The 27,336-nt window shown below is 38.0% G+C and overlaps 1 protein-coding gene, 1 long non-coding RNA gene and 1 pseudogene across 3 annotated transcripts; all 3 read left to right on the forward strand.

The window, feature by feature from the left end:
• The first annotated feature begins 431 nt into the window (after positions 1 to 431).
• Positions 432 to 3,007, forward strand: LOC144657259 (uncharacterized). The gene is made up of 4 exons (XR_013571492.1): positions 432 to 505; positions 743 to 887; positions 1,656 to 1,768; positions 2,895 to 3,007. It is a non-coding gene; the product is annotated as an uncharacterized LOC144657259 (long non-coding RNA).
• Positions 3,008 to 3,017: 10 nt separating this feature from the next.
• Positions 3,018 to 10,926, forward strand: LOC144658060 (uncharacterized; annotated as a pseudogene). The gene is made up of 8 exons (XR_013571639.1): positions 3,018 to 3,058; positions 3,124 to 3,224; positions 4,604 to 4,817; positions 5,886 to 7,234; positions 8,048 to 8,191; positions 8,649 to 8,785; positions 9,679 to 9,841; positions 10,736 to 10,926. The product of XR_013571639.1 is annotated as an uncharacterized LOC144658060 (transcript).
• Positions 10,927 to 15,301: 4,375 nt separating this feature from the next.
• LOC144658061 (uncharacterized) lies at positions 15,302 to 27,275 on the forward strand. The gene is made up of 8 exons (XM_078518383.1): positions 15,302 to 15,420; positions 15,656 to 15,727; positions 17,431 to 17,602; positions 18,742 to 20,156; positions 20,871 to 21,017; positions 25,483 to 25,619; positions 26,270 to 26,432; positions 27,071 to 27,275. Exons 1-8 carry the CDS (start codon positions 15,324 to 15,326, stop codon positions 27,241 to 27,243), a joined length of 2,376 nt encoding a protein of 791 aa, XP_078374509.1. The 5' UTR covers positions 15,302 to 15,323; the 3' UTR covers positions 27,244 to 27,275.
• Positions 27,276 to 27,336: the final 61 nt, after the last annotated feature.

Genomic DNA, 27,336 nt, shown 5'->3' on the forward strand with positions numbered 1-27,336 from the left:
TATATACAAGACTTTAATCAGCAGTAAAAATAATGGCGTCATAAGCTGTTATATTGATAAACCAAACCTACAAGGCTAAGATGCAACTCAAACTAGCGCTAAATATTATAAACCAAACCATCAAGACAGAAAAGCGTCAGTAATGCAAATTCAGCAGCTGCTGCCCCTTTCTATCAAAAACTCTTCAGTAGAATATTGGCGTCGAAGACTCTTTACTTGTCTTTGTTTTTTTTATTCTATTTCATGAGTTTAAGTACACGAACGTGATGCACCTAATTCCAATTTTTCCATTCTTCCTGGTCCGAAATTTTATATCCTTTTGTGCTCTTTGTGAGCGTGATTGCTAAAGGCAAATTCGAGCAATGAACGTAATGTGTTTCTTGCTTGGAGCGTTTCACTCCAATCATGCCGAAGAGTTGAACAATTTATCCAATGACAAACGAAGAAGAATTCCTAAAAACAACGAGGAGAGTGTTTAGTTTATGTAGGACCAATGCTTTGAAGGGTAAAGGAAAAAACTTCCTGTCTTTTAAGTATTTTACAGATCTGGTGCAAATGGCTCTTGTACTTACGAGAATACATGTTTAGTTTTAATAGTTTAAAATCAGAAAATACTTGCCGATCTACGCAAGACTTTTCCTTAAGCATATATAAAAGAAAATACATCTCCTTAATATAAAACTTAGGCAACTGCCGACTTTTAAATTTATACTTCTCACTGCGGTGTGAATTTTTCCTACAGTAAAACAATTCACCAATTCAGGAAGGACTTCGTTTTGATAAATTTATACTGCCTGTGGTGTGCTGATGGCTGCAGTGGCCAATGTAACAAACTAAAACAACGTACCTAAAACGAGCTCAGGATCAACCTACCATCTTTCACTAAGGTAGAGTAATTTCCCAAGTATAACTCAGACAGGTCAAGCAATGGCTGCCTCGAATTTCTCGCTATTTCGCACTGAAACTTTTCCCCCTTGGTTTTGCCTACCAGCCGTTTACTCTTCCTTTAGGCTATTTCTTACCAAGTCATTTTGTTTGGAACAAAATAAGCACCCATTTGTCCGTCAATGTACTTGCCCCAAGAATATTGTTGGAGTACATATATACTACTAGCCGTATATTTTCTAGCAAGCAATGCATTTGTCAACAAAGATAATTTGGTTCTGGTTAAGAAACAGGAAATTTTTTTCTGTGATTCTATTGATTTTTATAATATGGCTGCCGTATTTGCCAATAGATTTCGAGCTGGAATTATTTTCTTAAGTCCGTTAACATTTTTGAGCACACGTGCCTCGGATGACGCGAATAGCTAAATTAGTTGAATATGGCTCAACGTCATATCCAGAGTTCGCCTACTACCTGGTTTTGTTGTATAAATAACCTTTCTGCTGCATGTTTTCATTAGAAATATTCTGCTTAGTTTCAATGGAATGAGACAGTGTCAAAGAAGGCGAAAGTCAATTTTAATTTAACATTTGTTCTTGTTCAGTTGCAAACTCAGGTTAGCTAAAAACAGTACTCTAGCTCCAGAGACCAACGGGTATCCTTTCAGTGCTGTTACATGCCAACCCGTTATAAATAAGTTTTTGTTGGACTTTAAAGGCCGAAACTATTTCCTTGAGAGCCTTGCTAAGACTGTATGTTAAAATTGCTAGGTGTATGCAGAAAATGCTGATACCTCTTCATCAACTCACAGCGGTATCATTATTCCTCACGGTGCTTTGCCTTATAATATGTCCTTGGAAGAAAAGCGAAGGCCATGTCACAGGTAAAGAAGAATATATTACTATATAAGTCTCCTCTCGCCCTATTAAGTATCAGTATACAGTGTATACTGATACACCCATGAACCTCAAAACCGAAAATTTTCCCAAGATTAGTTTCACTTTTTTTCAAAGATATCACATTATTTTCATTTCTAAAAATGTTTTCTCTCCGCACACCATTCCACACCGGGTGTTCGGAAAGTCATTTGTGCGACTTCTTTGGAGACCCTGGAACTTTTCCCCCGAGTAGCTTGTGTCATGAAGCTTAACATGCATCATCATTTGTTACGTTTCCAAAATTATTCTTGCTATTCTAACAAAAGCTGCCAACAGCCTGTCAACAGTTATCAGACTTGTATCAACATGAGGGTGACGTGTTTGTGTTCACGTTATATTAACAATTGTCCCCCAGTTTTTATCGGGATGTCTCAAAACTCAGGCCTATAAAACTCACACTCTCTTGATGTCTCAAAACTCAGGCCCATAAAATTAACACTATCTGGATGTCTTAAAACTCAGACTCAAAACCTCACACACTCTGGATGTCTCAAAACCAAGACTCACAAAACGCACACTCTCTGGATGTCTCAAAGCCAGACCCATAAAACTCACACTCTCTGGATGTTCCGAAAACTCAGACCCATAAACTCCCTGATTGCCTTAAAAACTCAGACCCAAAGAATAAAACATATTTACATTATTTCTGTATCTTTTTTAGACCACCTTATTCCCCTTTGGGATGAGCAAATCCTCCTTTTCATGAAGGACAATTTTTCGAGATATGCTGATTTGACTTTTTTAAAATTATTTACCATTTGTTTGAATTTTCGTCACAGTGCACATTTGATCTCAGCCTCATTTCATGTGGCTAATCTTTGTTTGTATTCAGTGCTCTGTTTCATTTTATTTATTTGTACCCGCAGTTTAACCGCCAAACATGATTTCTTTCGACAACACGGATTCGATTTACCATTTTTAGCAGAGTGCGCATTTGATCGGATTAAATCTCCTTGCTTAGTTTCTAATTCTGACTCAGTGGCTTGTTTTATTTGTCATATATTTCATCAGTCAAACATTACTGTTTCCTACAATATTGATTAACCTCCTAGTCGTCCTCTTTTTCATCAGATTACCAGCGTCCGCCGACGATTACTCCAACTTTATCTCTTGGCGGACCGATGCAACCATCAGAAACACCATTTCAATCGTCAACTGATGGTCCACCCCAATCTCCTTCATCCTCCTCCTCCGATGGACATCCACCATCCGGGCCACGATCTGGGCTACCAGTAGTACCTGATGGATCCCCACCATCGCCTTCTCCTGGCGGCGAAACAACCACCACTACCACATCCAGTGCATTTACATCTGCTCCTTCTCCTACTGGGTCGCCTCTTGACTCATTTTTCTTGCGTTCTTTGCGGCATAAGTGCAACCCAGATGTGGCTCCAACCGATGGTAAGATTGCTTATTCCTTTGTAGAAACTATCAATTAATTTGTAGTTAAAAGGGAAATGTGTTGGTTGTTTACCAAGGGAAGGAATTAGACACTTTGATCAGTCAATTTGAAAAAGAAAAAAAAAATCACCGAATAATTTGTCTACTCTAAATGTCGCAAACCCCGTAACTTATTTATTTGTTTATGAGAAGTGAAAGTTTCCGACAATCTAGTCAGAGCGGTGAAGATTATGGTGAATTATGGACTTCAAATGTTTGGTTTTTGGCAAACACGAGTCTTACGACTGGTATTGGAATAGAACTCAATATTTGTTATCCTGCAAAATTTGCCCTCCATTTGATAAAACATTTGAACCTCATTCTTCCAATAGTGCAGTTTCTAGTGTTATTATGCAGAACGGAAGGGTAAAGGTAATTCCTCAACTACGCAAAATTTTACGCGTGATTATATTAGCGAGCGCACATTAATAAAATATGACGGCTTTTTCTATACGGTTTGGCTCGCAAGAGAGATAAATCGTCGTTTTCTCGTAAACGAGTACCGGGACCTATCATTTTGTTCTCTTTTTCTGACTCTAGCAATCACCTTCTTTCTATAAAATTAATATACACAAATTTCTGTTGGGAACTTGGCCAGTACTCGTGATAATATAATTGTGCCCTCGAGATCACTGCATGCTCGGAACAAGTTGAATCCGTGTCGATTGATGAAACATTTATTAAATTGTTCCTTGAAGTCGATGTGGTACAACTATTGTTATATTTTGCATTTTGCTTTCTGTCTTCTCTTTCTTTTTTGGTTTCACGAAACGTGAAGTTCAAATAATAATGCTTTCGAAGGCTGATATTGTAAGGAATTATAGGTTATTCCTAGACGAATACCGGGACCCCTCTTTTTTATTTCAAAAAATGTTATCATTTTCCCTAAAAATGCCATTTAAAAGTTTAAAAATTTATAAAAAATTAATGGAGCATGAAAAGAAAAATCTGAGACCCCGTTTTTTAGACAAATATATGTAGATCAAATTCCACATAAAAGTTTAGGCTCTAACGCAAATGTGTTCTCAACATCTTAATCATAATTGCAAACAAAATGCTGACGTTGCTTATTATGGTATATATGATCAAATCAAAATTCAAAATTACAATCTTTATTTAATAAGCTTACAGAAAATATATTCTTTATTTTGTTTGCCATTGATGGTTTGCACACAATTTCACTTGGAATGAAAACGCCAATTTTCCTTCCGTGATACCTTAAGATGAACAACCAATAGCTAAAGTTTGAATGGAAATTCATTGTCAGTTCTATTTCCATGGAATGACCTTAAGCAATTTACAATGTAACAAGTTTGATTTTAGTGTTTCTTTTTAATTAGACAATCTAGGACCCCAGTGGGATGAAGAAGTCCGCCGCTTTGTAAACCGCGTGAACGGGAATGTCGAATTTGACTTTTCTAAATACAGTTGCACCAATCGGTGTGGAGCAGAACAAAGAAATGCTTCAGCGGGATTATCTTTGGACTTACCAAGATGTTATTGTGATGACCTCTGTGATGACTTCGGTGACTGTTGTTTTGACTTCGACGCATTGTAAGTGTCGATCAGTGGTGCATTGTGCTCTTGTATATTAAATGGAAGCCACACGATAGGAGTAACAACGATTTAGCTAAATGGATGTTCGTTTAAAATGATTAGCGATTTACTTGAATCCGAATCTGAATAAGAAAGATTTTTGATCATGTTAACCCTCGGACGTACAAGTAAACTCATATCCCCACCGTCGTACAAGAGAGGGATGGAACCCTTCCCCAGGGTTTTCGTTTTATTAAGGCACAGCGATATTATTTTGCACTGAGCAGAATGCCCGTAGCTTAATCTACAAGACAAGATGACGGTGGCTGTGATGTCATATGACGTCACGTGACGTCATTAGAGCCGCTATCTTGGATCCGCCATCTTGAATTTCACCATTTTCTTAGAAATTCCAAAAAAAAAAACGGAAATTGATCAAGCCAGAATGCTTATGGGATGTAAAAATTAACAAATCGTGCGAAATTTGTTTCAGAAAATCTTAAAATGACGATGTGTGGCCAGACCTGCTTGTAATTATGACAACATCAAATATAAAGAACACATGATTGACATATCAAAATTCCGCAAGGGATAAAGGAATAGCTACTTGTACGTCCGAGGGTCCGAGGTTAATTCTTTTCAACATGATTTTAAATGACATTTAATCGTGAACGTGTGTTAGTTAAGATAACAAGGACGACGAGCTTGTGGCAACAGCTTACAATTCCATTGTTAGGCAACTTGCTTGTTGCGGTCATGAGTTGAAGTTTGCCAGAGAAACTTTCAGAATGTTGAAATTCGACACTCGTTGTACCGGAAGATTTCAAGTAATATAAATTAAATGCTGAAACATTGAACTCTGTGCTTAAAGAAATGAGTGATACATTCCGTAAATAAATGGTACAGCCTCCTTTCGTTTTAATTATTTTGTAAGTGAAAGTTCCACAAAAAATAAGAAATTCTCTAAAACCTTTCTACATGAACAAAAAAACAATTCTGTACATTAATTGACGTTTACATAAACTGCAAGTAATGTAGATTTCCTGTATGGCTAATTTCCTGTTTTTTTTTTTCATCACGACTCAGGTGCAGAAAACGTATATGTCCTCAGGTCGGCGCTCTCAGGTTGAATGAAACCTGCTTTGCACTTAAGTACGAAATGCTTCGACCAGTGTTCACTGGTTACGCAGTTTGGAACAAGTGCGCGCAGAACTGGACAGAAGAAAGCGTAAGACAAAAATGTCGGGAAGAGGATCCAAGTGACTTTTTAAGAAATTTACCAGTCTTCGACAAAGACAGCCTTGTGACGTATAAAAATGTATTTTGCGCAAGGTGTAACGGTGCAGTTAATACGACATACTGGAAGCTACAATTCGATTGCCAGAGGTGGTTTAATCTTACAAATGTCGATTTAGGCAATAGTGTGGCTCTTTTGTTTCAGAAATGTTCGTTTGATAAAAAACCGGAACGACACCAGTTGAACTATTTAAAACGATGCATTCTTCGGTTTCAAGACTGCCGCAACATCAGCCAAGAAAGAAACGAGTCTTACTGTCAAACAGAATGTCTGAGGTACGCGTTCCCAGTCTGCATAAGAAATTACGAAAAGAAACGATTTCGAAACCCACAGTGTGCTTTGTGCAGTGGTTTTGAGCCAAATGATCTTGTAACTGAATGCCACTTTGGAGGCGGTGCGAGTATACCTCTTCTTACTGTCTTCTTTGATTTTAGTTCCACATCTAAATACAGTGTTGTGGTAGAAGATAGTAAAGAGAAGGTAGTTAAAACAACTACAAAAGAGTTGTCGTGTTCCCTTGATGAGGTGTACGATCCCTATGCTGGGAGTTGTAAAGCGATCGTCTCAACCGAACCACCAACTTCAAGTGACGAGAAGGAGAACAAAACAGGGGAAGTTGTAGAAAACAGGACAGGATTCATTCCGAGCTGTACGTTCATAGAGTTTAATAAAACAGACTATGTTCAGCTATCTAACGGCACCATCTACTTGAAGCTTTACAACAAGATATACAGCAATACTACATACTAGATTATAGACGACAGATTACTGCTGTGCGTGAACTTTTCAAGAAATTTGTCAAGAACAGAAAACGAATTCGGCAAACATAAGATCACAAAAACGCCACTATCTCTCCAGCTTCTTTCTTCAATCGGATGTATAGTGTCGATGGTGTCTCTTGTTCTCCTGCTGATTACGTATATCCTGTTTGCTGAACTCCGTAACTTACCTGGGAAGATCATAATGAACTTGGCTTTGTCCCTATTGCTGTACCAAAGCCTCTTATTTTCAGCGGCTAAAACTGACGATCAAGACACTTGCCTGGCAATTGCAGTTCTTCTTCATTTCTTTGTTCTCTCTTCTTTCACGTGGATGAATGTAATGGCTTATGATGTCCGTCGGATTTTCACTACTTCAGGTAAGCTGGGTGTAGTTAACTTGTTCATGAATATTGCACTTTACATTTACGTCTTTATCCATGTATCACAGGCGTCTGAGTGCGTGGAATACAAGCCGCCGACCGGTTAGCTCAGTTGGTAGAGCGTTGGACTACCGTAAGGGAGGACTCGGGTTCGAGTCCCAGACCAGAGCAACACTCAGGGTCTTAAAATAACTGAGGAGAATATGGTGCCTTTGCAATGACATCTGCAAATGGTTAGATGCTCTAGTCTTCTCGGACAAGGACGATAAACTGTAGGCCCCATCTCACAAGCCTTGCACACAATGTTTTTTGTGGGACGTTAAAGAACCAACACACTTAACGTAAAGAGTAGGGGACGTAATCCCCGGTGTAGTGGTCTATCTCAATTTCACTCACATAGGGGCATCATTCCTTCATTACTTGTAAGCTGCACCATAAGCATTCTGGCAAAGTCACCAAAACAGCCTGAGGGGAGCGGATAATAAGATAACTGTAAATGTACATGTATGTAATCTTAATGCGGCATCAATACCATTAGTCATAGTCACGTTTGCAAGGTATTTTTGGAGAACTTGTAATGGAGGTCCATGGAGGCCTTTATGGTGGACTGCATGAGCGAAGGAAGGAACAGGAACTTTTTTGGAGATCAAATGCATTTCTACATGATGCATAACAAATGAAGAAGGTCTAATCTTTCTTTGCTAGTCACAGTTGCCTTTATTTATAGCAGCTTATGATTTTACTTGTCAATGAGCTTCACTTTCCACGATATATATACGTCTTAACTTCTTTACAACTTTTGTTGTAAAGGTGGTGTGGCAAATCGTCAAAACCGACAAGGAAGCTATACTAGACGACTCATAAAGTACTGCCTGTATGCCTGGGGATCTCCAGTGTTGCTCGTACTTGTCTGTGTTATAACTGATCATGTCAAAAAAGGGTCTATCGGTTATGGTAAGTGCTACATGTAGGAATTGAAAAGCAATTGCAAATTTGCAATTGCATACATCGCGTGTTCGCGTCGGTTAACCTGCACTAAATAATTAACACTTCCAAGGTGATGTACTTTTATTCTAATTTCATGTTGATACAGATATTTACTAGAAAAACCTCCTGAACCTTTTAAACGATAAAAAAGAACAAGCTGGTACTAGGCACATCTTATAATTATGTTACTGTGCGAGAAGAGGTGACTTCGGATCGAGTTCTTATTGGGCAAGATACTTTACTCTCACAGGAAAACTCTCCAGTCAGCTCTTGCTACTGAAGCCAGATAATGTTAATTTAATTAACATTATTGAAACCAGATTAATTGAATTAACATAATTTGGAGCAGAAGGTATATCGTGCCATGTTCTAGAAGTGCCGATATTTCATTTTTCCTGACTTATGTGCTTTTGTGGAAAAACAGGGCAAGGAGAAGAAGAATGCTTCATATCTCAGCCTCGAGCTCTTCTTTATTCGTTTGTTTTGCCTGTTGCACTGCTGATGATCTTCAATCTGTAGGCATTGGGGCACACTGTGATTCATATCGTCAAAACTCGAAAGGTAATGGAAATCATTGGTTGATGAATTCTTTCACCAAGCCATTGATAGCCAAAGATAACGTAGTAAATTCCATCGCTATCGTATTTCATTGATCAATCTCTATGATTGAACCATCTATTATATTATTTAATATAATTTTGGCAAGAAACTTAGGTCAATTCCCATGGACGGATTTAGAAGGGACCGTTTCAATGTAGAAAGCTCTCTTTGGCAAATCTCTAAAATGGAATGATAGCGCATTCCAATAGTTTTACACGAAATTTGGAGAATGAATGCGTGAGTATTTCTAGCTTTTCGCAAACAGACGGATAAACAAACACACAAACAAACCAACCAACCCAGTAACCATTCAACCAACAAACATAAACTCCAGCTTGCTCAAGCAAATTATTAGCGAGGCGGTTCCAGGCGCCAAAAGTAGTAAGTGATCTAACTGTACATGTCTCCTACCCATAAACCGATTGACCGATTGACTGATGGACTGGTCGACTACATGACTGACTGACTGACTTGCTGGCTGACTGGCGAATGACTGACTGACTGTCTGTCTGTCTGTGTGAAGCTGATACTGTCTGACAGACTACTGACTGACTGACTGACAGACTGACTGACTGACTGACTGACTGTCTGTCTGTCTGTCTGTCTGATTGACGGTCAGACAAAGTAATTGACTAACTGAATGCCTGACTCACGTTTTGGCTGACTGGTGACTGAGTAACTGACTGATCAATCAATTTCCTGAAAGTAACTCACTGATTGACTCCCTAACTCCTAATTGCAGTGAGTGGATGGTTAGCGGAATAAATGGCTCGTTTTAAGAAAGAATGAACAAGTAGATTCTGATTGGTGTGCTGTGGATAATCGTTTGAATTTAAGTTTTCTTTCCATTTCAGAGAAGCCGGCAAGTAACCAACCAGCAACATGGCAGCAGCGTAGCTGTGATCTGTGTTAAAATGGCTTCAGTGATGGGTGTCACATGGATTCTTGGACTTGCTGCAAACTTGAAAGCTTTGTCATTCTTGTGGTACCCGTATGTGGTTTTAAACAGTCTCCAAGGTACGTTTTCTTGTTCAAGTTCAGGAATATTTTGCGAATGATTTTTAAAACAGGTGTTTTAAACAGCCTTAATCTATAACTTGTCTTACAATTAAAGGGTTTGTCGTTAGGTACAGAAACAATTAACTGAATCGTCCATCAAACAATTTTTAAGAGATGTTTATTCAGCACTCCGGTCCGGCATGTCTTGAATCTTATATTCCACTCGAACCAGCAAAACATTTTTAGCTAAACCAGGTTTAAAAAAAATGAGACAGTCAGCAACAGAAAACTGAGAGACTTAAATAGGCAGTGGCGAATCTAATGGTGGGGCCCGGAGGGCAGCCCCCCTTATTTTTAGAACAAATAGAGGCCCGAAGGGCCGAGAAATTTTTTTTAGAGAGCACCCCCCTTATTCTAGGGTATTAATGATCGCCCCCCCCCCCCCCCGCCCCTCCTTATCTGAAGGTCTTGATCCGCCACTGATAGGGTTTAAGTAAGCATTAAGCTTTGGTGTGCCTGGGGTATTACGCTATTAAATAGCTAAATTACCAACTGCTAGAGCAAAGTCGAACTAATAAGCATGTTTAAAGGTAAAACAAATGTCTATTTTTTCTGGCCTAACACGAATTTTAATTTGATGCTTAAAATCAGTGTTAAAATCAGGTAATTTGCCTTTTGAAGGTGGCCATTTTGTGCTAGGAAGGTGGCGAGGTAAAACTAGAACCTAGATTTCTGCTAGTCGGATAAGTATAGATGAATGAAGTCCGCGCTTTATTACATATTCCCGTCCCTGTTCCATAGGCACAAGTTTGATTTATTCCTCGGAACTCTTACAACATTAAATTCAAACTTGGTGTTATTAGTTCTTAAAAGGTACAGCTCATGCTATTGGTATCATTTCACTATCTACAGGGCTGTTCATTTTCCTGTCTTTTGCTGTTACTGGAAAGGCTTTGAAGCTGTACAGAAGCAAGCTTACCGGCATCCTCAAGAAACCTACAACAAAAAGCGAAGCAGACAACAGAAGCAACCATATTCGGCCTAGCGAGCAATTAATTTGTCACGCAGATGAAGGCCAAGATATGCAGGATACGAACGTTTAAATAACTAACGGCATCAAATAAAGAGTACTTGTAGTGTCGGTAAATTAATTTAACTTTGGTATAGAAGGTAAATTACTAAATAATAAAGATGGTAAATTTGTACGGTAAACATTGTAGATCTATTACTTTCATTGGTACACTTTAACTCATGCACCGTGGCTTCCAATGCGTGCATGGATAACACGGATGTCATAGGTTCAAATCCCATTCGCAAACCCATTGTTAATCCATCGCGTTAAAAAATCAAAGCAAAAAGGACCGTGGTGGTGGTTTGAATATGTGGTCTTAAGTATCATATATGTAAACAATCTTATTTCTTCGCTTTGTCAGTAGGTTTAGTTTGGAATTGAGAGAGAGAGAGAGAGTGTGTGATGTTCATCACATCGTCGTATATTCTCGGTGTCTGGAAGAGTGTCCAAAAGGGGGGTATAAAAAATCTCATTTCCCAGCCCAAATTTTGTCCAAATCCCATTTCCTAGCCTACTATTTTCCCAAATTTCCAGATTTCAGTCCCAGTTCTATTTGTTATTATTATTTGGGTGTGATTCCTAGTCCCCCGGTGACCCAAACCCCCATTTTTGCAGTAAAATTTGCCCAAATCCCAGTTCCCATTTTACCCCTGCAGGGCCCTCTTCATAATGTGATGAATCACTCTCGTGTTTGATATACTACATAAGCCTCTCTATATTTTCTTTAGGTTAATTTGGAATTACGTTATGTTTCATTGCATAACCAGCAAATCCTAGTCCTCGAATTAGTTAAAGGGCTGTTGCAGACCAAAGAGGCCACAGGCAAGCAAAAGAACAAATTAACAGATCGCTCATTTTAATTACTATTGACGGTGCACCTGACTTAAATCATATTTGCTTAATATCACTTTTTAGCAACATGTACATGTATTGCTACGTACTACACCTAAATTGAATGCTAGCACTATGTATAATGGGTGCTACGTCAAAGAAGCAAGCATTGATTATCGCCTGAACAACAAAGCCAGTGTAAGTATCGAAAAGTATTGCTGGGATGCTTATAAATAATGATTTCGTACAACCTACTTTTATTGCTTAAGTTGTGTGATACCAGCGCATGTTACATAGTTTTATTAAAACCTGCTTTAATAAAATTAATTAATTAATTAAGTTTTAGATGTTATGTTTGTTTCTTTGTGTTGTTTAACTAGCATTAAAAAGTGCGGCTTCACCCTCCCTGAGAGATGCTTGTTTTTCTCGCAGCGCTTACAAATTAATTACCTGCGACCGGACCCGATATACATACATACTACATACAAATTTTATTAACCCATCCCTGATGAGGCCAGAGAAAAACAACACAAACCAAAATGCAAGAAAAACAGAAAAAAAAAACAAAAAAACCAAGAACCGAAAAGTAGACGTTTAAGAAGAACGTTTGATTGGCTTGGACACGGTTACAATATCGTCACGTTTACAATAATGGGGTTCCGAAGTCTTGAAATAATAACAAACCTTAAGAAATTATTTCTAAATTCTTATTGGTCATTTGCGGTGCATATTAAGATGTAAAAAGCAAAGCCGAGTTATAGATCAATTACAACACGAAATTTGTTATGGTCACCAACCCCTTTCACTTTCCTGTTTTTCGGAAAAAATGTGCAAATTCATCCTTTATATTTTTCTCTATGAAACTTCGGTATAAAGTTTGTAGGGCTCATTTTATTGCAACATCGCCACCACTTCTTTTAAAGTGATTCCTTTGAACTATATCTGATATATTCTCCTGCCATTCCCCAGCAATGTATATTTTTTGGTGTTAAGTTGTTAGCGATAGTCTTTCTTTGGACATGTGTGATGTTTCGAAGATTCACAATATTGCATGAGCCTCAAGGCCAGAGTAATAATGTTTTAGTCAATATCACGATATGTTGCAAATAAATTTTTCTTTACAAAATTTACTCTAAGCAATTCGAAAAAATACGAATTTTGTTGTGCATCCTTGACTAACCTAATTAATAACACACTCACGTATGTTTTAATTATGTAACACTTTGTCATATAATCATGAAATAAGTTAGCCTAGGCTTGGTGTCTTAATGGAAATAATTGGAGATAAAAGGCAGCATTTTTGTACAGCATTTTATAGACCCATAGATGAAAAGTCTGTCGAAGTTAAGTATTTCCTTCATTTAAAAGACGTGAAATAATTGTAGAATGAAAAAGGAAGCTTACGGCTAAAAAACTACAACCGTTGCAATTAACTATGATTAATTTCTTGTTGAACAAAAAGGAAAAAAAAAAAACAAGTTTCTCTGCGTTAGGGGCCATTTTCTGTAAAAAAAAGACTGGTTGCTTGAGGTTAATAATAAAACTGCTGAAAATAGCTGCTGTTGTAAGCGTAAAATGAATAAATACCCAATTTTCATTACAGCTGTTGCAAAGAGCGGAAGAGATATAAACTGAATACAAATCAATCATGTTGCTCCCCGTAGCGTAAAATTAGAAGACATGGAATTTGCTACAGTCATTTCCTTAGCGGCCATCTTAACGCTCCGTATTGCTCAGATAAACCAATCAAATGCTCCATTTCAATTTAGGACCTATTTGTGGGATTAATTTCTTAATTGACCAGCTAACTCTAAAAGCTTACATTTAGCTAAGGTACCATATGTCAATATCGTAAGGATGATTAATTTTTTGAATGCTTCGAGTCAAACTTTTGAAAGCCAGTATATTATATTAAGATTAATATTTCAACAATTATTTCGACATTTTCTCTGATGTGCCAACTTTCTGATACTTTCTCTGCTTTAGCTACTTTAACCTCGAAACCTGACTATTAAACTAAACAGTAAAAAAAAATAAGCCTTTGCACTCAAAGAGCTAAGATTAATCACCATGTGAAAAAAACGTTAATGACCTTTACGTATGTCAAAGAAAATTGCCGCTATTAAAAGGTTTAGTAATGGTAGAAAAAAGAAATAAAGGTAATTTTAACGTGTACAGAAGCTTTTTTCTTGTGAGATTAAAGTTAAAAATAAACTAGGTTTCCTGTTACTGCAGGTTTAACTTTTATACATCGGCTGGTTACTTTAAGTGGTTATGTTGAAAACTGTGTTCGCTAAAAGTCGAACGAAGGCATGTTACTTTTTCAATGTTTTATTATGTTGCGTGCGGCGATTAATTGATTCCCAAATTAAATGAAAACAACAGCTGCATTGGGCGTGTTTTGCCGTGAGTTGTTTAGACTTTTAAATACGATCAACTATTAACAGAGACAACAGTCAGCTTTCATGCCAGGTATTTTATTTATCCTTTTCACTTTTTAAATTTGATAAGTTTAGCTATTAATACAACTAGAAATAACAATGTTATAAAAGAAATAGTATACCTCAGCTCACTTCTTGTGGTTACAAAGATTCCTTCTTTTGAGTTATGATGTAGGTTTTAACATTCCAAACCTTAAAATATCGTTTGTTTTATTTCAACATTTCATAGTTTAACTCCCATTTACAGAGTTAAAATTGTCAAAGAAACGTTAAGTTTGTCTAAGACTAACTCTTAGTTAATGAAAAGAAGGAAGGAAAAAAAAAAAAAGAGAAAAGAGAGAAAAAAAAAAAAAATTTTTTTTTTTTTTTTTTTTTTTTTGTTTTAATAAAAACCCTTTAAAGTCAAATAATAGTACAGCGAAAAAGGACCTTTTTATTTCAGTTAATTCGTTCAGTGTTAAAATTATATTGAAAACTGTTCGAGAAGGCCCCCATAAACGAGGAAACATATATTGCTTCGCAAACACCATTTTCCTAAATGCACACGCACAACAATTAGTATGGAGCCGATAAATCTTGCTTTCGCAGCATGAATATTTTTTTAATCAGCCGAGTCTTGTAATTGTATTGAAGGTTTACGCATATTGATACAAAATGATATTTGGAATGAATTTGCTGTATATAAGAGTAGGAAGGTCTTCACGTCTTGGTTATGTAATTGCATTTTCGTGAAAATAGAAGAAGGTTGTTTAGTTTTCACTGTAAATGAAACAAAAGACTTCTTTTCAATAGTTTTAAGGACCTTCCACATTAGACGACGTGTTAAGTTTTTTTCAATAGTAATATTTTCTAAGTGGAAGCTCAATTCAGGGAAATTCCATTAACTTGGTTGATTGAAAATCTTAAATAATATGAAATAAAACACAAATAAGACCATTTTCCCCACCAGAAGGAATTATTTAACGTATGTGTGAAACAGCATATCACAGGCTGTTAAGTTGACGTCATACTGGTACAGATCCGTGCATATTTCTTTAATGAAGCTGGACTGGTATAATTCTCTACGCAAAAAAAGACTGTAATTCACTGTATTTCTGAGAAATATCTTGCTGAGACACTTATTAATTAACTTTTCAGGTGTGTGATATAGCAGAAAATGCTGATTCTTCCTCGCCACCTCAGAGTTGTATCATTTCTTTCGATGTTTTGCCTTACGAGCTGTTTTTGGAAGGAGATCGAAGGCAATGTCACAGGTATTTCACTAAAAAGAAGCCGATAAATACTACTCTTATCTCCTTTTACTCAATTCAGTCACTTTTAACTTTCGAAACCGATTGTCCATAAAATATTTTTGTATGCTGGACTGATGTCAATACCCGCGATCATATTAGTTAAAAATGGTACCATTTTACGTACATGCGTGCACCTTATTTATACCGACAACTACTGGTCCTGTTGTATTTACAGATGTTTCTAATCTCTTTCTAGGACCCTCTCTTGACGCTTTTCTTCTTAGCACTTTGCACCGCAACTGTAGTCCTGATGGGATCCTAAGAAATGGTAGGGTGAAAAATGTTGTTGTTTACCTTTATAGTCCAAGACGGAAATAAATTCAAAATGCCATCCTAAATTATAAATGGGCCTGAGTTTCTAAGCAACGTACGAGAATTTATATAAGATGTGTCATGAAAAATACTGATGAAATGGCCGTTTATGAGTCGTTTTCTGTAGTTTTCAAATTGCCATATCAAAAAGCTAGGATTCTCGCTGGTATCTTTCTCTTCATCCGAATATAAAGAATAGATATGATGTTGAAGTTACGCACCACCAGATTTTTCGCGGGCGTGCGTAAAAAAATGCTGCTGTTTTATCTTCGCCCCCTTTTTTTTAAATCCCGTACTAATTTCACAAAAGAATAAAACCTCCGTTTCCATGTCGTTATAATCTGATAAAGACCATAATACGTTATAACACTTCCTCAAATGGCTATGACAACGCTCTACTGTGGCGCGGGTTCTTTGTACGCCATCTCGGAAGTGAAATGGATGGGTATTTTTTTTTTAAGTTGAGTGCAAAACATGGAAAGGAACCGAAAGTTTTATATTCTTTAATTTGTTATTTAGACAGTTAATCAGTGGATTTAATAAGCTAAGAAACTGGCATTTTTGTCTTCATTTGGTGATATTTAATTAATAAAAATTGAACGGAGAATCGATATTTAATTAAGTTAAATGCTTTTGGCTAGTTCGGTTTATATGTGTGTTTACCGTACCCGAATTCACTAGTAGCCAATCAGATCTACTGTCCTGATATCCTACGATATCAAGTCATTGATCTGATATGCCACGATATCATGGCCACTTTCACGTAGTTGTTTACCGGTCATAAAAGGAATAAAAACTCTTCCGCCTAACCCGGCTAAACTTGTGCGCGCTCGCCAGTTGCGCGATGTTTGCCGAAGAGTACTGAAACAATTAGACTGAAGTCGAAGTTTCTAATGTTTTCGTTTAATTTTGATTATTAAAATGTAGAGAATAAAACTTCAGACAAACGAATCAAAAAATTTTCAAAAGAAAAACTTGATAAAAGTGTCAAAGACACAAAAATTCTTCTCGCAGGCCACACGGGGAGACGCGTGACAAATTTCATCACCGTAACTACTAAAAATTTCACCGGATTTTTGGTTGAATTTGGGTATGATAAATACCTAATCTTGTTTTCTCGTTGAAGTGTAAAAAGACTTGAGACAGTCATTCAGTTCTTTAATTTCGACATTTCCTCGATTGGTTTAGAAAACTTTAGGCCACCAGGACTGGCAAGCCATTCTGAAACACGGTAAACATTCAGATTTTAATTCACAATTACGAAATGTCGTGAATGTTGTTTAATTTATATAAGTGCTAGTATTTTTATTTGAGCGTCTTAAAATGAATTAAACACACGCTTTTTTTCAGCCCAAACTTTGTGGCCTTTTTGTGTTTGACGGTGTACCTTAGCTTTTTCTAAGATTTTCTGAATTTCTTGGGGCGAAACTTCCTCGAATCTCGAAATTATTTTTGTCCACTACTAACGCGACGAGGAAAAATATTTTTTCGCGTCCACAAAAAAATCCCAGTACAGGAAATTCGTCATCATTTCTCCATATTTGGTCAACGTAAGGATAATGGCTCAGATTCGTAAGGGAAGGAACCAATCAGAAAGCTAGAAAATCATTATCCAGAGGTTTACATTTACTAATATCTTTTATTTCATACTACATCTAGAATCGCAGTGGGAAGAAAACATACGTAATTTAACACAACGCTTCTATATAAGCGAGTACAGTTGTGAAAGTCGCTGTGGAGTGCAAGAGAGAAACGCTTTTCGGCAACTAAAATGTTACTGTGATGAGTTTTGTGAAGACTTTGGTGACTGTTGTTTTGACTTCAATTCATTGTGAGTATCTATTTTTAGCACGTGTAAGGTATTCATTCTAAATTCCCTTTGTGGCAAGACAATTTCTATTGCAAGGCTCTCAATAGTTTTGTCAATACTCTTCTGCGTGTCTATTTAATTAAGGAAAAAGGAACTGAATGGCGTCACTTACTCGTGACGAAAAGATGTATCAAGTCAATCCCATCATCATGAGTACTAAAAGCTGCTCAGTGTATAAACAATCTTTGAATCAAACTTGTAAAATTCATTTTCTATTCATGAGGGTGCAAACCGATCACATCACAGGATTCAGATCACATGTACATAACTGTAAACTCCAATACAAACCAAACAGTAGAATTAACTTTTGATACAAACTCCTGCTCAGCTAATTAGTATTCATTAACTTTTGATACAGATCTCTACGAATTGCATAACAATTCTTTGCATTCAATTTATTGTTTTCATTTCACAAGTAGAATAAAATATTCGCGTCCGAGCAGTATAGCCGTTTCAGCAATGGCTCGCCTATCGGCTCGCCATTGTAAACGCCCATACAGATCTCCCGCTTATATTTTATCTACTACTAACTAACACACTCTGGTATTGGAAACTTTGCTACAACTGGGCAGAGATGACCTCGAAGCCGTGCTTAAGGAGTTGGAGTCATGAATCCTCCCGCAGTTCACATTAAATATAATATTAACAAAACAAACGTCTTGAAACAATCAAAACATACCCACAAAATAGTACCAGTACCTGTCTTCAAACCAAAAACCTTCAACTTGGAGCAGTCAAAAGCTATGTGCCAATTCACACTAGTACTAGCCTGCGTGGCCGGCGTTCAAAGAGGAAGGAGGAGGCTTCGCGCTCTCTCCTCGCACCTCGCGCATCGCACTCGAACTCCCGTCCTCCTTCCCCTTTGAACGTCGGCCACGCAGGCTACACTAGTACGCTACCTTGAGCCAAAAGCTGGAGTCAGTAAACACAAGCTGAATTAATATAAATCCCACATCATGGTTTACCACAAACCATCAAGTTGGCTTGACCACAAGCGGCAATGGCAAGAAATTCAAGTGATATATTAAATTGTTCTAAGAGCAAACATTTGATACTCTTTTCTGTCAGTCCTGTATAAATTAGTCTTCTTTTTTTTATAGATGTCAAGCGCATGTTTATCCCCAGAGAAGTCCTTCGACCTCAAATGAAACGTGTTTGAGGCTGGAAGGTGTAATACATCCATCGTACATTAGCTATGCAGTTTGGAACACGTGCCCGAAAAACTGGACCGATAGAATTGTGCGACAACAATGCCAGGATGAAGATCAAAATGACCTTTTGAGAAATCTGCCAGTATTTGACGAAGACAGTGACGTGCATTACAGAAATATATTCTGCGCAAGGTGTAATGGTGCAGTAAAAACAGCTTTCTGGAAGCTCCGATTCGATTGCAACAGTAGCGGATCGTTTAATCTGAAAAGCTTTAGTTTAGGCAATGATAAGATCCTTTTACCTAGCCCTGAGAATTGCTTGATTGACAAATTACCGGGAGCAGGCGAGTTACCTTCCCAGTTAAAAAAATGCATTCCTCGGTTCCAAGACTGCCACAATATCAGCCCAGAGAAAAATGGATATTACTGCCAAACTGAGTGTCTGAGATACGCTTTTCCAGTCTGCTCTCAAAACATAAGATTTAGAAACCCACAATGCGCTTTGTGTAATGGTTTTAAGCTAAATGATCTGGAACGTAGATGTGAAATGGATGATCATGGAGCAATATCATCGCTCACCATTCTCTTTGATTTTAGTTCCACTTCTAAGTACACTGTTCAAGTAAAAGATTGGAAAAATTATGTTATTAAGAACACTGAAAAAGAGTTCTCATGTCAAACTGACGAAATTTTCGATCCCTTCGCGGGAAACTGCAAAAAGATTGTCTCAACCAGATCACATACTACAAAACACGAACATGAAAGCAACGACACTGAGGTACATAGGGGAATTAGAACAGAACTGAATAATGGATCCGACGATGATCATCTACAAAGTAAGCACAACGAAAGCCAAAACTGGAATACAAATTGCACTGTCATATCGTTTAATGAAACCGACTTCGTGCAACTATCCAATGGCTCCATCTACGTGAAACCTCACAACAAGATATACAACAATATGACTTACGCGATTCGTGACAGCAAATTACTGCTGTGCGTGAACTTTTCAAGAAATTTTTCAAGGACGGAGAAAAAAGGCGGTAAACATTATATCACTAAAACGCCAGCATTACTCCAGCTTCTTTCTGCAATCGGATGTATAGTGTCAATGGTTTCTCTAGTTCTTCTGCTAATGACGTATATCCTGTTTGCTGAACTCCGCAACTTAACCGGGAAGATCATAATAAACTTGGCATTGTCTCTATTGCTGTACCAAAGCGTCTTCCTTTCAGCGGTTAAACCCGACGATCATAACACGTGCCTGGCAATTGCAGTTCTTCTTCATTTCTTTGTTCTTTCCTCCTTTACGTGGATGTCTGTTATGGCTTATGATGTCCGTCGGATTTTCACCAACGTTTCAGGTAACTTTGGCATAGTTGACTTACTCATTAATGTTCCAATTTAGGTTTAAGCACGTTTTCACTCATTTTCTCATACATCACAGAAGTCTACAAGGAGTTTCTGGATGTGTTAGAAAGCTGAGATTGTAATTAATATATGTGACCCTCCACGGGAAAACAGGGAATAAGGTGAACGCACGCGCACGGCACGGCAGCAACACGTTCGCACGGTCCTAACACGACACGCTTATCGTGCGATTATGCGAATTAAAACAATTGATTTTCAGCAACGTGCTTGTGGCCTTTGTTTGCATTTGGTTAACACGGTTGAGCTTTGTTTTATAACACGGTAGATTGACACGGTTCTTTTCAACACGGTAGAGAAATTGCCGAAAATTAACTGATAACTGAGAATCCAGCAACTTACCGGTATTCCACATAATTTTTAAATCAAATCGTCGAAACTTCGACTGTCTTTATTAGTGAAAGGCTCCCATGGAGAACACATTTGTGAAAGTTAAGTTCAAAATGCGCAAAGGTTGGACTTCGCGGACGAAGTAGGGCGGAGTGATTCTTGGAGGTCGGATGGGTTTGTCCATCCCATATAACAAAGCTCGAATTGTAAATCCATTCTAGTTATAGTGACCTTAATGTATGATTCAACATGAGTTTGACTTACCCCAACATATAAACATTAGTTTATTTTAATTGACTTCTTGGTAATTTCTTTTAAAGAGGGTGTTGCTGCACATCGTCAAAATCAACACGGAGGCTATACGAAACGTCTTATGAAGTACTGTCTGTATGCCTGGGGATCTCCTGTGTTGTTTGTGGTTGCCTGTGTTATAACTGATCATGTCAAAGAAGGATCTATCGGATATGGTAAGTACTACAAGTCAAAATTTGAAAAACATTTCATTTCAAGCTGCGTTGTGAACCTGTGTGTATGTACAGCTGATTTGAAGAAGAGTTGTCGGAAAAAAGCACAAAAGTGAACGTGACAATACCGAAAGTTGTTCTAGGTATTCACTTGAATTTTGCATAGAGGAAATGTACAAGTTTAATATTTTTGTACCAAAAGTTTTTTTTTTCCTCTCAAGAGGCTTTTTACTGTCATATGTCTTTGAGTTTTGAAAATTCTTCTCAACTTCAGCGTGGTACATTGTTTCAACATGTCTGAAGAGGAAGAAATCGTGCAAATTTGCGATTGTCAAGTCGCCATCTGATTGGGATTCAGCACGTGCACACGCCGGGCTGGCGCGCGTCCAAAAATGGCACGTTTTTTGTCAGCGGTTTTTCGAATTTCAAAATTCAAAATGGCCGCCCTTTTGTCTGCATAGATTTGCATATAAAACAACTGAATATCTAATTACATGGACCGCTATGATCTGTGGGATAGAGAAAAGCACATGGTCTGCAGAGAGGTCAGCCATTTTACAATGTTTGCTTCGCCGAAACCGAAGAGAATTTTTGACATTTATCGATGATCGTGCTGTTTCAAGTATCTATTTCTTCTCAGTTGATCAACTTAAGCCCTTCGCTAATTTTCTTTGCTTATTCTGAGGAATTCAAAACGATAGATCCCTCGAAAAATTATCTGTTACTAAATTCTAAAATTTTCTTGCTTTCCAGGTTTACTTGTCCCAAAAACTGAACCGCGCCGTCTACCAGCCAGTCAAAATCCCTCGACATAAGGGATGAAAGGCAAAAACAGCAATGGGAAAAAAAGGGAGGCATAACAACAGAAACACAAAAACTACTGCGAAGTACCGTTTTCCGATTGGTAAATTAGCGACTAGAAGAAAAGCACTACAAGAAATTTACCTTGAAAACTGCCAAAGCCTTCAAGAAGAAAAAAGAAAAGTCGATCGTGTAAGCAAGAGGGTAAGTCGTGCATTGGAAAGTACTGTAATAAGTAATTTAGTAATTATTTTCAGGGTTTTGAAAATATCATGCTGAATAATTTTTTTTTGCATGGCAATTAAAATGTTTACTCACAGCCATGACTCATGGCTATGCTGGGATCAAGCACAAGCCAAATGCTTTTCCTGGAAAAAGGAAAGAGCCTTTCCTGTGCAAAAAGTACAGCCTCTGCTGGGTGTCAACATTGCTGTGGGTCATACATTACTGGCCAGGCAAAACATTATCCGTAAGCATATTCTTGTATGATAAGCCAGTGATGCTAGCATGAAATCTAAAGCAGGTGAAAGCATTTTGCACCTTATCAATCAACTCTCTCTACTGTGTGTTTTAATGAGTTATGGTTTTTTTTGTGAAAACCTCCAATGGTGATAAAATCTAGGATAAAGAGCATTATTGCATAAAAATTTGCCCTCTGTTCTTTTACCTAAACAGTGGAAAGCTCTTATTTTTAAAACTTTTTAGCCAGAGAACATTTTAAACCTTCAATATAAATCAAGTTAATTACGTTATCTTTACTTTTCAGATCAAAAGATACCAATCCCAGGTATCCGAACTAGAGTTAGTGAGGGCCCCTCAAAACAAGTTCTCCGAGACGAAAAGGAAAAGACGAATGAAGCTACGAAGAAAGACACCACATGAACAGCCAGGAAACTAGAACAGCTAAGATAGTTCGTAAGCCACGATCCAGGAAGAAACCACGAGGAGGATGGTGCACAGAAGTGAAAAAGACCTAATTTGGGCACTCGAGAGGAATATTGCAGCCAAAGAAGTAGATGTTCACAGTTAAAAAGAGAAGAGTGAACTCAGTAATTAAAGGTGTGTAAAGTTATCAGAAAGAAAAAAAATCTGTAAGGCAAAGCCTGAAAGTTAGAAAATAGTGTCGAGAAGCAGCGTAAATTTTCAGTGAAAGTTAAAATTACAACCAAATTAGTAAAATGTGAAGGGGAAATAAGGAGAGATATTTCATTTATTGGAGTCCCTCTATTTTGAGGCTCCATACAATTCAAAGTAGCATAGGTGGATGTGCACCCGGAGGACAGTAGTAACGAAGCTTCCGAGATTCAGAGTCTCATTAAAGCCAGCAAAAAAATTATTTGACATGCTTATGTTGAGAGTAAGAAGTATACTGTGGCAGGGTATCCTGTGCAATTTAATTCATTTTCCTCTGACAGAAGTGGCCGCCACATTGCTGTGAGTTAAGTATGCAGCCCATTCTTTTCCTCCTTTGCAAATGTCCATGCTGATAACAAAAACACTGTGAATGGGGCAATTGGTGAGGGTGAGGAGTTTACATGGCAACCATGGAATTATGATGACAGGCTCATGTGGCAGCTAGGGTGAATGCCAAAGAGTCCCCAGCCCCCTACCAAGCGTAGCAAACTTACACAGTTTAAAGATAGAATCTAGCAGGAAGTTATATTATAGTAATTCAGAACCACATATCAAAAGTGTGACCTTTTGAGGAACAGTTCAATAAATGGAGTTACATTTCAACCCTGCCTGATGAAGCTCCACTTAAAAAGTTTGCACAGAAGATATTGTGAAGAAAAGAAAAAATAAAAAGGGAGAAAAAAGAATGAATTCGTTTCATGGGAGACATCTTTGCCACAAATATTTCGACCCACCAGAGAAAATGACAGGGCCTGAAAAATGATTTGCTGCCCTCAACAGAAAATAAACACAAATTCACTTTTCCCTCTGCTGAACATCCCAATGGAGCACCAACCACAAAAAAGATATGAAATTTGATTTGGTTGGATACACGATGCAGGGCCGCGGGCCAGTCCTTTCATATCACGCACTACACTCACAACTCGTGAGGTTAGTACGGAACCATGAGACCCATACCGGCAGTGAAGGAAAACAAGCCCTCCCTTGCAAATAAAAACAAGCCATACTTAGCCTTTATAAGGCTGTTTCAGATCAACGGAAAGTCATGCTATTGGGAACCACCACATTTCCACGTGAAGGAAAAAGTCCTAATTATATTGGAATACTTTTACATCCATCAAAAAGAAAATCCATGTGGAAAACAAAAATTTTAAAATTCAAGTCACCTCCCTACCCACTTGATTCATCAAATTAAAATGGGAAAGGCAAGACAATTTCTTAACACCATAATTTAGCAGCCCCACTTTCCCCCATGTGACCAGAAAATAGCCATACTCCCCCCACAGAAGGGAGAAAATCTGGGGGGGGGGGGGGGCTGAAAGACAAAATGTTAAAAAATATAAATTAACTGAAAGGGGAAAAATCCCTCCGGGGGGAGGATGGAATTTATGAACTACACAAAAAAAGAAGACAGCTGAGTGAATAAAAAAGTACGCACAAGTGACTGTTCACTCTCTCAAAGGAACAATCAAGAAGGTAAAATCAACAGGTTGAAAACAGAGATCAGACTCATTTTTCCTACAGACCTTATAAAGAGGCTTTAAGTTAAAATGAATCCAGGAAAAATAATTTCTCCTGATCATCCACTTTGATGCCACATTTTAATAGTCCCTACTTTTTTCTCCTTACATGCAGAGCAGTAACTCAAGATATTCAACCACGGTAAAACGAATTTGAGGAACACCTAATTTCCAGTGGCAAAAAATAAACTTATGAGAACTTCACTTACTGGCCTGGATTTACCACTGCTCGACTATATCCACCCCACTTACACTCTTCCCCTCCAGCGACTGCCAAGAAAGAATAAAATGATCTCTTCTTTTATATTCCTCCACGTGAATCCTTCACTGTCCCCAGCCAAGGCAAGACCGACCAAGGTTCAAACAGCCCAGTGGAAGATAACAGGGGCGAAGTGACGGGAACGTTTCAGCATCCTGCAAAGGCTTTTATTCCACCTGTAAACTTCTTGCGAGATTCGAGGGCGCGCAGATATTTGTAGCGTTGTTGTTCGGGGAACGTGTGATGTTTAACGACGGCCCTTGAAAGCTGTAGCACCATCCCGATGTTTGTCGCTAAATTTGTCGGGTGCATGCACGTAAGAAGCAACAGTATCGTGAAGTTTAACTATGAGTTCCGCCATATTGAACAAGCGAACAACATTTTGCGAAAAGCCGCTGAATCAAGTTATTACCGCGGGCTAACGAGTGTGCCGATTTCACGCGCACGCCAGCCCGGCGTGGCAGTAGCTCTCTACTTCTACCCATACCACCTTTCGGTCTTGCCGCGTGCACTTTTGTGCTTTTGTTTCGACAACCATTCTCGAATTAGCTGTACACGCCCAAAACGCAAGGGATTATTACAAGACTAGCTTTCATCTTCAAGATGATATAACTTTTCATGTATTTAAGATAAATAATTAAATTAGTGCTAAGATTATGTTATTATATTATGCTTACATTGAGAAACTTACTGTGTTCGAGAAGTGAAAAAGCTTATATTTTTCTTAACTTGCGTGCTTTCTCTGTGTAAACAGGGCAAGGAGACGAGGAATGTTTCATATCTCAGCCTAAAGCCATTCTTTATTCGTTTGTTTTGCCTGTTGCACTGCTGATAACCTTCAATCTGTTTGCATTGGGACACACTGTGATTTGCATTGTCAAAGCTCGAAAGGTGAGGAACATCAGTTACTCTGGTGATTATATATCCTTTCATTAACAATAGCTGGTAATTTTCGCCTTATTCATATACTTAAAACGTATAGGCACCTTTTTTGTTTATATTCCAAGTACACAAGTACATCGAGTATTGACAGCTAGCTTTTGAAGATTTAAACTATTTAAATTATAAGCTTAACGGTTGTACATATGTGACTAATATGTCTCACTGACGAACTGTCTGAATGGACGGAGGGGGGATGAATGAATGGCCGTTTTTATACTAGAGACGCGTTACCCGTCTAGACGAGCTTCGGCAAAAATTTTGTTGCTCGTCTGGTTATGCGCGTCCAGTATAAAGACGGGCATGAGTTACCCGTCTAGACGAGCTACTTTTCAAAATGCGTCTTGAAAGACGGATAACGAAAGGAAGCACGTCTAGTCGCGTAACTCGTCTTGTGCCCGTCTTTATACCAGAGACGCATAACCAGACGAGCAACAAAATTTTTGCCGAAGCTCGTCTAGACGGATAACGCGTCTCTAGTATAAAAACGGCCAATAACTGACCGGCTGGCTGGCTGTCTGATAAGGATGCATGGGCATAAAGATTCAGATTGGTTTTGTTGAAGAAGCACGTTTTTATTACGGGCTTTCTTTCCTTTTCAGAGAACGCAGCAGCAAAAAAGTCGGCAAAATGGACCCAGCGTAGCTGTGATTTGTCTTAAAATGTTTTCAGTGATGGGTGTCACATGGATTCTTGGAATTGCTGCAAACTTGAAAGCTTTGTCATTCTTGTGGTACCCGTGTGTGGTTTTAAACAGTCTTCAAGGTACGTTTTTTAAATAATAACCTCAGCAAAATTGCACGAACGAATTAAACTACGTGTCTTTGGTATCATGATCAGCACAATAAAAAATGGAATACGATCCCAGACAAAAATAGTTGGGAAGGTTATAAAAACATGCCCGATAAGAAGGAGTTTCGAATTCAAGTCAGCAATCCCCACTCCTGTACTGCTTTGAGATCCCCCCGTTCAATTCCCCACATCAATGTTGGTTCCTCATTTTGCAGTATTGATTGTGTAAGGCCGATATTAGCTGAGGAGAAAAGTGCACAGCTTCCCAACATTTTTGTCTGAGGTTATAGTTACTTGTAGCTTAAATGTATTAAGAATTTTTATATTTCCTTCCACCTTACACAAATTCTGAAGCTCATTATCAGCTACTGTCTTAAAAGTAATGCCCCATTATCTGTTTCAGAAAAATTGCTATCGAAGTGTCCATTTTGTACTAGATAAATGACAACGGGAAACTAGCTAGAGTAAAGAACGCGTTTTTCCTCATCCTTACGCTCTTCATACATGTTTTCTCTCCTCTGACTCTCACAACAACAGATTTTAACTTGTTATTATTTGTGCTATATAAAGATGCAACTCATGCCTTTGGTTTCATTATCCTTTTTCTGCAGGGCTATTTATTTTCCTGTCTTTTGCTGCCAGTGGAAAAGCTTTGGAGTTGTACAAGAGTAAATTGGCCAGCATCCTGAGGAATCGTACAACACAAGGCGAAGAAGACAATACAAGAAACCATAACTGTAACCACACCGTTGAAAATGAATATTCGCGGGATACGCAACTGTAAATAACAGTGTAACGATAAAAGGTGTTCATGACGTTTATGTTGTGGTTTAAATTTATGTTTGGGTTAAAATTTTTCAAACCAGTTTGATTTTTG

This window comes from Oculina patagonica, chromosome 6 (assembly GCF_052425735.1).
Source record: "Oculina patagonica isolate OP01 chromosome 6, crgOcupat, whole genome shotgun sequence".
Classification (NCBI taxonomy): Eukaryota; Metazoa; Cnidaria; class Anthozoa; order Scleractinia; family Oculinidae; genus Oculina; species Oculina patagonica.

Bases quoted from the DNA above. Each gene is read 5' to 3' on its own strand.
- LOC144658061 (XM_078518383.1), top strand. From the start codon at position 15,324: ATGCTGATTCTTCCTCGCCACCTCAGAGTTGTATCATTTCTTTCGATG. The intron at 20,157-20,870 runs GTAACTTTGGCA...TTTCTTTTAAAG, and splicing joins GATTTTCACCAACGTTTCAG to AGGGTGTTGCTGCACATCGT. The intron at 26,433-27,070 runs GTACGTTTTTTA...CTTTTTCTGCAG, and splicing joins GGTTTTAAACAGTCTTCAAG to GGCTATTTATTTTCCTGTCT.